This window comes from Rattus norvegicus, chromosome 17, assembly GCF_036323735.1.
Source record: "Rattus norvegicus strain BN/NHsdMcwi chromosome 17, GRCr8, whole genome shotgun sequence".
NCBI lineage: Eukaryota > Metazoa > Chordata > Mammalia > Rodentia > Muridae > Rattus > Rattus norvegicus.
Genome location: NC_086035.1, coordinates 843250 through 856189, shown reverse-complemented (window position 1 = coordinate 856189; position 12940 = coordinate 843250). Strand labels below are relative to the sequence as shown.

General features: G+C 46.2%; 2 protein-coding genes across 23 annotated transcripts in view; both read right to left on the bottom strand.

The window, feature by feature from the left end:
- Cdc14b (cell division cycle 14B) overlaps positions 1-5918 on the bottom strand; it is an 88701-nt gene extending 82783 nt beyond the window's left edge. For 14 of the 22 annotated variants that reach the window (XR_005495291.2, XR_005495292.2, XM_039095841.2 and 11 more), the window contains exon 1: positions 5394-5918. Coding sequence is in view for 15 of the 22 variants with exons in the window: in XM_039095841.2 (XP_038951769.1) it covers positions 5394-5553 (160 nt within the window). In the remaining 7 variants the exon portion in view is untranslated. 22 annotated transcript variants of the gene reach the window in all.
- A 306-nt stretch (positions 5919-6224) lies between these two features.
- The window catches only part of Prxl2c (peroxiredoxin like 2C), a 32034-nt gene continuing 25318 nt past the window's right edge, over positions 6225-12940 (bottom strand). The window contains exon 5 of the mRNA XM_063276679.1: positions 6225-6689. Coding sequence (XP_063132749.1) covers positions 6667-6689 — 23 coding nt within the window. The 3' untranslated portion in view covers positions 6225-6666. The remainder of the gene's footprint in view (positions 6690-12940) is intronic.

Here is a 12940-nt window from a genome sequence, read left to right as displayed (position 1 = left end):
GGGCAAACAATGAATATGCATGAGGATTTTACAGAGTAAGCATTCAATAAACACTTCTTGAATTGATGAAAAATTTCCCCAGCCAATGACATCTGCTGTGAATTTTAAAGATCCTAAAGGGGGGGGGGGGGGGTGCTGCTTTGGCTGCTCTCATTTGGTGAGGAGTCTAGGCTGCCAATAACCAGTGCTTGGAAATGACCAGATTAGCATGACCCCAACTAGTTTCTCCAGCAAGTTATTATGATATACTCTAAATCATGGCAGACACTGGGAAACTTAGAAGGAGGGAAAATAAAGAAACTTAAACAAACAAACTTAAAACAGGGGCTTCGGATGTAGCTCAGTCAGTAAAGAGCTCGCCTAGTAGAAGGCTCTTGGCTTGAACCAGAGCACTGAATGAACCAGGCCTGTAATCAAAGCACTACGGAGGTGAAAACAAGAGAGTAAGAAGTTCGAAGCCATCCTTGTCTACCTATCAATTTCAAGGTATACTTACCTACATGAATAAGACTCTGTCTCTAAAAACAAACACAAATAAAATAAAGTCCTGAGTCAGCCAATAGTAGCTGTTTACTAATTTTCTTCAATAATTAGAAACTTAAATGACAAAATAGTGAAATAAGTCAAAGTTCTGTATCGACTGTGAGACCCTGCAAATGATCAGATTTTGCAGCTGTGCTGGATTGTTTAAAAATGTCCTCAGCTGATGGGCAGTGGTTACTCACACCTTAATCTCAGTGCTCAGGAGGCAGAGGCAGAGGCAGACAAATTTCTGGGAGTTCAAGGCTGGTCTACATATCAGGTTCAAAGCCTCCACACAGAAAGACTGCCATCACAGCCTACCTCTAACAAAGCAAATGCTCTTGGACAGGGGAGACTGCCCTTATAATTAACAAAATGAGGAAGCTTTGCACGCTCAGTTAATGGAAGGCTCTGTTTAAATGATTTGATAATTGAAAAAAGCTTTGGAACTCTGGCACCGAAGAGGTTCATAGGGAGATAAAATTCCTGCCTTTCTCCAACCGATTTTTCTCATAGATTTCCCCAATTTTGAGTCTTACAGTTTTTCAATACACTAGAAACTCATGTCCTCTTTTCTCTCTGGTTCCTTAAGTAATAGAAGCTTCCTCTGGTATTTTTAGTATCTCAGGGCATTAGCTACACTGTTCACCATCTTTGGGAGATTTGGTTTTCACGGCGCATCAGAAATACAGTTCAAGTTTAAAACAAAACAAAACAAAACCAGTAACAACAAAATATACCTATTGCAATGGGATGGGAATTAAACCTCTACTGAGTAAGTCTGCTCCTGGTAGGAGTTAACCCCCAACCCCAGCACAGCAATGAGACTAGTTATAGTTAGCCCCTAGGCAAAACAAAGTGATCACACAAACATCTAATATGACCAGCACACAGTCAAAGACCCCGGCTTCTGCAGAAATTCAATTTACAGATTTAACAGGCTGCTATAAAAATATCAAGGGTTGCTGGGCATTGGTGGCACACGCCTTTAATTGCAGCACTCAAGAGGCAGAGGCAGGCCAAACTCTGTGAGCCAGAGGCCAGGCTGGTCTAGTGCCAGGATACCCAGGACTAGACAGAGAAACCCTGTCTTGAAGAAAAAAAAAGTCTTTAGGGGTAAAAAAGTTTAGGGCTAGAGATGTAGCTCAGTGCTTGCCTAGGATGCATGACCCCGTTGGTTTAGTCCCCAGCATCACATGACACCAAGCACAATGATTTATGCTTTCAACTTCTGGCACCCGAGGAAGTAAAAGGCTTAGACAGACATTCAAGGTCACTCTCTGCTACACTGCATGTTTTAGGAAAGCCTTAGGGGCAGAGCAGGCAAAACAGACAATATGCCTTAATATCTCCAAACCGTGTCTTCTACAAAAGTCTCCCTGTTCAGGAGCAAGTGTTAGTAAAGATGATGTAGAGATGACTGGCACCTCAAAGGTAGGGAAGCTGACAGTAAAAGCATTTTTCAGGAGTCTGGCAGCTGCCCGAGGTGTGACTATGGAGTTACCACACATCCCAACAAGCTATGCACCCAAAGGAGCTGTTCCTGCAAAGACCTGCACATGAATGTGCGTGGCAGCAATGTGCATGCAGGTCCAAAAGTCTACTGAAGCCATGTAATGCTGGCTCAGCATTTTCACCACTAAAATTCACATGTCTAAAGTACGAAGACAGGGTTGGGGATTTAGCTCAGTGGTAGAGCGCTTGCCCAGCAAGCGCAAGGCCCTGGGTTCGGTCCCCAGCTCCGAACAATAGAAAAAAAAAAAAAAGACATCCAATAAAAGAAAAGGAAAAAAAATAGATTTCCTATACTGAAATACGAAGACTCCGTCCACAGTCGCTTCTGCAGCCATTTGCAACAGAACCCAACATATTCCCAAATCGTAACTTATTACTATACTACTAAAGAGATCATGATTCAGCCATGCAATAGAACAGCACCAGGCAGTTACACAGAGAACATCCTGATGGCTCAGCTGGTAAGAGAGCCTGCAGCCAAGACTGATGACCTTAGTTCAATTTGGGAAACTAACATGGTTGAAGTGAACCAGTTCCCATAGGCTGTCCTCTGATTTATGCGTACAGTGAAATATCCTGTCTCTGGGTGTGTGTGACCTCCCCCCATTTCCCTTCCCCAACACATGTAAAGAGCAATTTTTTAAAAGTGACGAATTAAAAGAAAATAAAAAGACTTAACTGTTCATAGATCTCATTTTGGTAATAGACCTCTGTGAGTTCAAGGTCACCCTTGTCTACCCAGAGTCCCAGACCAGCTTGCTATATAGTAAGACCCTGTCTCAAAAAGCAAATAACAACAAAACAACGATCTAAGGAAAAACGCAAACTTATGCATTTGTTAAGTGCAGAGCCTTACACCTCCCTCCTTCCATTACTACCTCACACTAAAAAAATAAGATTAAAAGTAATCTGAGCTCTGCAACTTTACATGGTAGCTGGCTGATGCCTTTCACTTCTGCACTGAGGAGGCTGAGATGGCAGGATCTCAGGTTTAAGGCTGGTGTGGTTTAAGTGAGTTCCAAGTTGGGCTAAGCTATATAATGAGACCCAATGTTTTGAAAGTGGGGTGGGGGGGTGCTGAGAAATGGCTCTACTCTTGCAGAGGGCCCAAATTTGGTTCTCAGCACCTAACCACCTGTAACTCCAGTTCCAGGAGGGAGGCGAGGCGTCTTGCCTCCCAAACTACATCCATGCGGGGCACATACATGCACTCAGGCACACATACACATAAAATTAAATAATTTAGATTAAAAAATCAATTACTTCAGTTTGTTTTGCAAATAACACAGAAACAGACTGTTTTAGTATCTTGGGCTTTTATGTCTGGTTGGTTCTTTTTTTTTTTCTTTCTTTCAGGAAGCTGAACTGAGGGGCTGAAAGCCTTGTCCCCTGGAGTTAGTTTAGTATCTGGCACTAAATCTGGACCAATCCATTATCAAGACTTGTAACTGACAAGTAGCTTGATTTTGTGCACAAAATGCACCAGCTCCTTCCCTATTGACCTTTTTAAAAGTTCTTTCTTTGAAGACGTCCTCAGAAGTCTTTAACACGTTATCCCCAGGAAAGAGAAAGATCTCCCCCAATGACCGAGGTCAATAGCCTTTTGCTGGGTCATAGCTCAGAGCTGAGGAGCCTAGCACGCACAAAAGCCCTGAATGTCAGCTTCAGGGCCACTAACAATTTTTCTTGATGAGAACAACCACCTAAATCTTACAAATTTTTCCTTTTCCCTTTGTATTTTTGGTGTTTTGAGACAAGTTCTCTCTAAGTGGACCTAACTGTCCTAGAACTCACCAAGTAGACCAGGCTGACCTTGAGTTCACAAAGATCAATCTGATTGCCTCCAGAGCAGTACAATTAAAGGCCTGGGCTACCACACCCAGCCTTACAACTTTTCTTGTTGAAAACAACCACCAAAATATTCAACAGAAAACTGTCTAAAATGTTCTTAAAACATTTAAATCTACAAATGCGTTGAAATCCATAAACATTTTTATAGTTTATTCCTTTAAAGCCGCACACCCTTTAGCCTATGTAGTAGTTAAAATCAAGTGAGACTTGGAACATACCAATTGGAGGCTAGCATTCTGCTACGAAGTATTGTGCGGAGCCACGCAAAAATCAACCCTGTACCATCCTGCATGGGTTTGCAAAGAACAGATATATATGTGTGCTGGTCCGGGATATTTCTGGAAAGACTCAGAGAACTTGGCAACATTGGTTACATTTAGAGGGTAATCCTTTGTCTTTGCCACCAACTTTTCTCAATATACTCTGTGAATCCTTAGAGATATACAAGGATAAGTTTGCCCCATACAAAAAGCAGCAGAAGGAATGTACAGTGCCACCAGCACGAAGTCTTTGGAAGGAACCTGGGCAAGCTGGTGTCTCCTCCTGCAGGGTCACTCACCGGTAGACCTGGGCAGACACGAGTCAGGGGCTGTAGTTAAAACTCCTTCCTCTTCCTCCTTCAACGCTAAGAAACCTTCCCTTTCCTCTCAGTTCCTTTAAAAATCGGTCTTACTTTCTAGTTGCCCATCAAACTAGAATATACTTTCTACTAAAATTTTATGTCTAAACACTTCCTAAATAAATAAATGTTGTCACCAATCGAGTTCACCTAGCAAAGCCCAAGTTCAAGGCCTGAAAACCTTTTCTTAAAACCCCACGAAGAGGTGGACACCATCTGCCCCAGAAAACGCGGCACCTTCCCTCATCCGCGCAGACAGCTATGCAGCTGACAACGCATTTCCACGTACATCAGTACACGGAATGCAAGCTCTGGCTTCCTACATCAATCCCGGCAAACCGAGCAGCTGCCAAATGGATTTCCTTCGTTTGAGGCACTAAGAAAAATCACCCTCGAAAGCGGCTTTTCTACCTGCTCCGGCTGGCGGGGATTTCTCAAAAGTGACACCTCTGAGCTCCTAGCATGCTGGGTGGTTCAAACGCCATCAACCTGACACCTTTCAGGAGGCACAGGAGGGAGGGCAAAGAACTCTTAGGAGGCCGGGGAAGGCGCGATGGCTTGGGGAGGGGGGAGGGGGGAGGGGGGTGCCGGACCGCCAGGAGCTCGAGCGGGATCCCACGCGTTACTAAGGCTCAGCGGGGCTTTGGGCCCTCGGGACAGCAAAGATCAGCGAGACTCAACAGAGGCTCGGACTCGCGTGGGGACAACCGCGCCGGCTTATCCCGGGATGGGGTGGGTTCGAGGGCAGGGCCGCCCCGCTCCCGAGGCCGGGCGCACTTGCAGAGGTCACCCCACGGCCCTTCTCCCGTAAAGTTGCTACGGCAGGCGCGCGGGCGGCTAGAGGCTCCAGGAGGCGCGAGCCTCGTGGGGGTGTGGCGGGGCTCACCCGTGATGTCCAGGTACAGGTCGTCCTGCTGCTCCAGGCGGTGCAGCTCCTGCGGCGTGGAGCTGCGGCTCTTCTTCACACCGGGAGAGGAGGACGAGCTGCGGCGTGAGCAGGGGGGCGCGGTGGCCCAAGCCGAGCGCCGCTCGCTCTTACGCTTCATGGAGGCGGCCGCGGCCCGTCAGGGGACCGCGACCATGGCCCGGCAACCCGGCCCGGGTCCTCGCGCTGCGTCTCCCGCTGCCCGCGTCCCAGGGGCCCCACAGCGCTGGCCGGTGGCTGGAGCAAAGCGCGCGCTCCCTGGGACGCTGCTGCCGGGGCGTCCGAGCTCAGCGGGCCGCGGCTCCCGGGGACCCCCAGGAGGGATGTTCCGTGGAGCTTCATTCACAAAAAGAAGGGCCCACAACCCTCCTCGGGGCCTGCCGGCTCGGGCCGTTCATTGGTCACTGCGGCGTGACGTCACGCAACTGGAGCCTTCCTACAGGCAGGTACTCGGTGACGCCATAAAGAAAAGTCTGAACGCTTCCGCCAATCGGGCAGAAAGCGTGTTGGCGACCCCCTTGGTGGGACCCCCTTAACTTTTGTCTCCTGCGTCCAGGTGGGACGCCCCAATCCCCAGTTCCTCGAGTGAGTCCCCAAGTTCCTGCACAGCCCTACCCTAAAAACTCCACTCCGGATCTTTGAGATGGATTTTTTTTTCCTGTTTTTAAGTGTTTCTTGAGTTTCCTTGTAGTTCGCGCCAAGGGAGCCTTGTTATGGCCGCCTGCTAGGAGAGTGTAGCCTGCTGAAACGGTCCGCAGCTCTGTGGACGCAAGGCAGAGTGGACCTCAGAACTTAGAAGTTCAGACCAGCGCTGTTTTCCCACCTATCCGAACAGAGCAACGAGGGCTTCGTAGCGTCGGTTAAAAAAAACAAAAAACAAAAAAACACCTGAAGACGCGATTTACCGCGGTGGTTTGCACCTTCCGACACCTCACCTCGGAACCCAGGAGCTGCGCTAACTCTTACTGTAGGTAGCCGAGGTGCCCACGGTCCGATTAAGCACGAGGTGTTGGAGCACGTGGCCATCTGAGCCCTCGGACTTTTCTCCTTTGGGTCTGCAGGGATACAGCCCCATATTTTGCTACTGGGTTAAAAAGACGTCAGATCTTTCTGGAACTTGACCACAGCTGCCATTTTGAAGAGCCCAGCTCCACGGTAGCATCTCCTCGGGCGAGGAGACTGGAAGCAGCCTTTAGAGTCGGTGGTCCCAAACTCCCCATCGGGGGGCCTGTTATCAACAGTGATTTAACGTCCAGTCTGAAAGGGAAATCAAGAGTCAGAGGGATACATTTCAGCCCCTCCTCCACTCCCCCCCAAGGAACCTCTCAGAAATGCAGAGTTCCTCCCCCTTAGGGTCGGGTTTTTTTTTTTTTTTTTTTTTTTTTTTTCTTTTGTTTTGAAGCCTTTTAGCCTGCTAAGTAGGAAAAGATAAGATGTGGGACGGCCTTCCTTAGCCAGGGGCCCTTAAGAACCTGCTTGTTCATCTTTCCGCGTTCCATAAGGTTGTCAACGAAGGTCTTGCATTTAAAATGTTTTTAGTGGTAGCAAAAACATTTGCCCAGGAAGAGAAAGTCCTTCACACTGTTCCAAGGACTCATAGTAGAAGGGCCACCAGAAGTCACAGTCAGAAATTTTAAGAATAGATCTTTTATTTTTTTTAAATCCCCACTGCAATCCACAAGAGTACGTGGAAGAAAGTATTCTAACAGGTTATTGTATACCCCACTACACAGCCCAGACTGGGGTCAAATGGCATCTGCCTCTCCAGTGCTGGGATTCCAGGCATGAGCCACCACAGGAACCTAACTAACTAGATATATTCTCTCTCTCTCTCTCTCTCTCTCTCTCTCTCTCTCTCTCTCTCTCTCTCTCTCTCTCCCTCCCTCCCTCCCTCCCTCCCTCCCTCCCTCCCTCCCTCCCTCCCCTCCTCCTCCCTCTCTGTCTCTTGAGTGTTCCATTTTTTTGAGCTTTTGGGACTCAAACCTTGCTTGTGCTGGACAAGTGATCTACCAGTAAGCCACACTCCTGGCCCTCGTTCCTTTTTGAGACTGGCTTAGTTAAATGTCTAAAGCCAAGTAGTTTCCATACATCAGCTGGTTTTCTCTCACGTTCAAATAGAATGTTTTGGCTAGATTCAAGCTAGAAATCCTAGCAAAATGCACAGTTAATAAAGGGGGAAAGCTTAGGTGTACATAGTTATACCGTGTACACGTTTTCCTGTTTGCAAATACATAGTTATGATCCTGCTGAAGTAATATTTTTAAAAGCAAGGCTTTTGATTACTCCCCCTAATTATTCAGACATGTCTTGGGAACTAGAAGCCCATGTACTAAGCGTATTCATCGTCTGGGTATGGCTACACCGCCCGTAATATCTGCACTTGAAGGTGGGGGCTTAGGAAAACAGGACTTCAAGGGTCATCCTCTGCTTCATGAGAAGCCAGCCAAGGTTACAACCAGATCCTATCTCAGTCGCTGGGGGAAAGTCGTGGCACAAGGGGAAAGGCACTTGCCAACAAGTATGACAACCTGAGATCAATCCCTGGGAACCCACTTATTAGAAGAGAACCAGTTCCCACAAGCTGTCTTTGACACAAATCCCCTCCACACATACTAAAGAAACAAGTAAATGTAACCTCAAGCTCTCTTTGTTTTGTTTTCCTGTCATGTTTAGACAGTGGCAGAAAATACATTTTCGTTGTGTGTGTGACATTTCCTTAACTGTCTGATTTCTCTCCTCAGCAAGCTGACCTCTGGGTTCTGAGAATTTGGCGATTCAGGAAAGAACCTGAGTTTGCTTACATGAGTACATTGTTGCTCATTGTTTGGTCACTGGTCCTAGAATTATAGCCTTTGAAAGCGCCTGAGACAACTTTTGGTCCAAGGCTATCCATGGCAGTGAGGACAGGGAATATTATGGGTACCTGAGGAGAAGCCCCTCCCTCTGGAATACTGAAATCTCTCAGCAGCTGAGAGTCAAGAATTTCAGGCAAGGGCTGGAGAGGTGACTGAGCAGTAAACAATGAATGCTGCTATTGCAGGGTACCTCAGTTTGGTTTCTAGCACCCAGGTCCGGCTGGTCATAACTGCCTGTAACTCCAGCTTGAGGATCTGGCTACCTAGGCACCTTCATTCACATGTAACTACCTGCCAGCATACAGAAATAAGATAAATCTTTTTTTAAAACAAAAGAGTTCCAGGCTAGGATCTGGTTTTAGCCTCGGCTGGCTTCCGGACAGCTCAGTGGGTAAAGAGTCTGCCATGTAAGAAAGAGGACCTGAATCTGGATTCCCAGTACCCATGTGCAAAGCTGGATAAGTATCTATAATCCCAGCACTGGGGAAACAAAAACAGGAGGGTTTCCAGTGCTGGTGGTAATGGTCTAGCTGAATCAGTGGAAGACACCTAACAGGTGTCCGCATGTGAACACACACACACACACACACACACACACACACACAAATTCCAACGAACCATTTGCTGTAAAGGTTCCAAAGTGGAGAATGTATTTCTTTTAAATAGAAAGTCTGTATCTGTTAAAAATAAACTGGCCCCATGTGGCTAGAGAGACGGCCCTGTGTTATGCTCACTGACTGCTCTTTCAGGAGACCCAGGTTAAAAAGGATTCCCACATGGCAACTCACTCCTATCTGCACTCCTCCAGTTCCAGGGGATCTGACACCATCACACAGACACACATGCAGGCAGACACCAACGCACATAAAAACATTTAAAATTTTTTAATAAATAAACTTGTCCCTGCTGGGCATGAGAACATACACCTTTTTTTTTCGGAGCTGGGGACCAAACTCAGGGCCTTGCACTTGTTAGGCAAGCGCTCTACCGCTGAGCTAAATCCCCAACCCCTAGAACACACACTTTTAATCCAGGTCCTTGGGAAGAAGCAGGAGAAACACTGTAATCTAGGGCCAACCTGGGCTACTTTGTGAATTCCAGGTCAACTGGATATATAGTGAGATAATATCTTAAAACCCAAAGTAAAAATTTTTTTTCGTGAGACAGGGTCTCACTAGATAGCTCTAGTTGTCCTGAATCTTGGAACCAGCTATGTCGATCAGGATGGCCTCAAACTCATAAATAAATGCCTGCCTCTGACTCCCAAGTGCTGGGAGGAGTACACGATGTCTGACTCAAAGTAAATCTGGGGCGGGAGGCTTTTTGAGACAGGGTTTTTCTGTAGAATAACCCTGGCTGTCCTGGAACTTGCTTTGTAGACCAAGCTGTCCTTGAACTTACAAAAATCAGCCTGCTTCTGCCTCCCAAGTGCTGAGATTAAAGGCATGTGCTACCACACTGAGCTCTCGAAGTAAATTTTTTTTAAAAAAAGTATAATCAGCAGACGGTCAATACAAAGATTGCACAGGATTTTGCTGGTTCCGAAGGCCCATGTGTCAAAGGGTCAGTTACTGGAGGCATGAGACATGGGATTCTTTCCTTTTTCTTGGCTATAATGTTAGCAGCTTCATTCTACACGTTATTCTTGCCATAATCTATTGTCTCACCAATGGCCCCAAAGCAATGGGCCAACCAAGTTTAAGCACCTGAAACTGCAAGCCAAAATACCCTTTCTTTTTTTTTAAGAAGTATTTATTTTATCTAATAAATTTATTTTTTTAAGATTTTATTTTATTGTATATGAGTACACTGTAGCTGCCTTCAGATGCACCAGAAGAGGGCATCAGATCTCATTACAGATGGTTGTGAGCCACCATGTGGTTGCTGGGATTTGAACTCAGGACCTCAGGAAGAGCAGTCGGTGCTCTTAACCACTGAGCCATCTCTCCAGCCCCCGTATTTATTTTATCTAATATGTGTACACTGTAGCTGTCTTCAGACACACCAGAAGAGGGCATGGGATCCCATTACAGATGGTTGTGAGCCACCATGTGGTTGCTGGGAATTGAACTCAGGACCTTTGGAAGAGCAGTCAGTGCTCTTAACCGCTGAGCCATCTCTCCAGCTCCCTTTTCTTCTTTTTAAGTTGATTACCTCAGGTGTTTTCTCACAGGAATAGAAATCTAACGCAGTAGGTGTCTGTTCAGTGAGTTATAAAACTACATACAGGAAAAAATAAATATACATATGGTACCTAACCACTGCCCAAAATAAGTTATAGAACCAAATTAATTTTTAAATTTTTTTGTTTATTTGGTTTGTTTTTTTTGTTTTGAGATTGGTTCTATGTAGCTCTGTCCTGGACTCACTATGTAGACCAGGGTGACCTAAAGCTCCATCTGATATCATGTAGGGCTCCCAATGAGTCTTTTAAAAATACTACTGGGGGGTTGGGGATTTAGCCCCGTGGTAGAGCGCTTGCCTAGGAAGTGCAAGGCCCTGGGTTCGGTCCCCAGCTCCAAAAAAAAGAACCAAAAAAAAAAAAATACTACTGGTTGGGGCTAGAGAGATGGCTCAGCAGTTAAGAGCACTGACTGCTCTTCCAGAGGTTCTGAGTTCAATTCCCAGCAACCACATGGGATACGATGTCCTCTTCTTGTGTGTCTGACAGCTACAGTGTACTCAGATAAAAATAAATTTAAAAAAATACTACTGGTTGTGGTTCAATATGATTTGACCATATCTCCCAAAGATTTGTATGTTGGGGGCTTGGTGTCCTTCATGGGATACTGACATGATGAAACCTTTAAGAGAAGAGATTACTGGAAAGTCAGGAGGTCTTGGGGCACCACCCTTATAAGGACTAAGGAGGAGGTTAGCCCCTCAAAGGGTTGGGTTATCATAGGAGAGGTTGGCACTCCCCCCTCCCCCCAATCTCTCTTCTGCATGTGACACTTACTACTCTTACACTCTTACACTGCAGTCATGTTAAGCTGTCTACCAGGAGGTCCTCGCCAATTCTCCAGTCCATGCAGGTGCTAAGCCTCAAGTGCTGGGATTTAAGGTATGTGCCGCTACCCTTGGCTTAGTACAATGTTAGTGAACTTCCAACAGTGTGAGATAAACAAACCTTGTCTTTGTTTGTTTGTTTGTTTGTTTGTTTGCTTAAAATACCCAGCTCCTCTGGTATATCACAGCAGTAGACCGTGAGCTAAGAACCCTCCATGACGACAGGTGCATGATTCCCTATGTCAGACCTCTATCTAGACATTCCCCTGCCTCTGATTGCCTCTCCTTGCTTTGCTTGCTGCTCTCCATATCAGATGCATCTTCTGGCATAATATTTTGGCTTCTGAAATTTATGTCTGGCGCTCTCATCCTGACCGAGTTGGATCAGCTCTCCTGGCTGAGCCCTGGTCCTCTAAACACACTGGAATCCGACAGTCTTTCTTGAACTCTGCAAAAGTGGCTGCAGATCCAAGTTGACGCTGCCTGTGGGCCCAGCTGCCGTGCCAGGCCTCCTCCCCCCAGGGCAGGACACAACAAGCTTCGCAGCCCTAATCAGCAAAGATAATCAGGTAATTAGAGATAGCTAACCCCTCCTTTACCCACACTACACACATCTTTCCTGCCAACTATTACAGAACAAGAAAGACATTCTTGTCTAACTCCTTATTGACAAGGAAGTAACCGAAAGGCATCGATTTCAAGTCTCTTCTGAGGTTGTAGAAAAGTAAAAGCAACTTATTCTTCATCAACTGTTGTGACTAGGAAGAACATTCTTGCAGACTTTTTAGTTTGAGAAGAGAGCTACCAATTCGAATACAGTGATTTTTCTCTGTGTCTTTTTTTTTATTAAAGTCTCCTCTTGAGGAAATCCTAGCCACCCTTGGGTTTCCATTTGCTCACAGAGGCCAGGAGAAGGTCTCAAATCCCTGGAGCCTGGGTTCTAAGAGGTTGTAATCCACCACATATGCTCTGGGAAACGAACTCTGGACACAAATGCTGAACCATCCCAGCCCCTATTCTACTTTTAAATGCAGTCATGTGAGCAGTGAATCCCTTAAACCAAAATTAGAGGTTATGGAGAAAAAATCCAAAGGTTAAGGGACCCTTAACATAGGAAATCTACTTCTGAAAATTAGTGAAAGAGACATGTCTTGTATGTGCCTGTGCTTCACTTTTTGTTCCTGTGTGTGTGTGTGTGTGTGTGTGTGTGTGTGTGGTACACACATGCACCTATGCCAGTTGACAGGTGCACCTATAGGTTGACAGATGTCTTTCCCCAGTTAATTTCCATCTTTTTTATATTAATTCTTAATTTTTAAAATTGTACCTGTGTGGGTGTTTCGCCTGCATTAGACTGGGAACCTCTCATGCCTGGAGCCTGTGGACATCAGGACATTAAATCCTGTGGAACTGGGTTTACAGACGGTTGTGAGCTACCATATAGAATAGAACCCTTTGGAAGAGCGGCCGGTGTTTCGAGTCATCTCCCCAGCCCCTCCACTTTTATGTTTTGAGGCTGAGTCCCTCACTGAATTGGAAGTCCATCTATTTCAGTGGCTGGCTGGCTAATGAACTTCAGGGATCCACCTGCCCCCACCCTTACATTCCCTTGTAGGAAACACATTGCTTTCTACAGATCCTCCT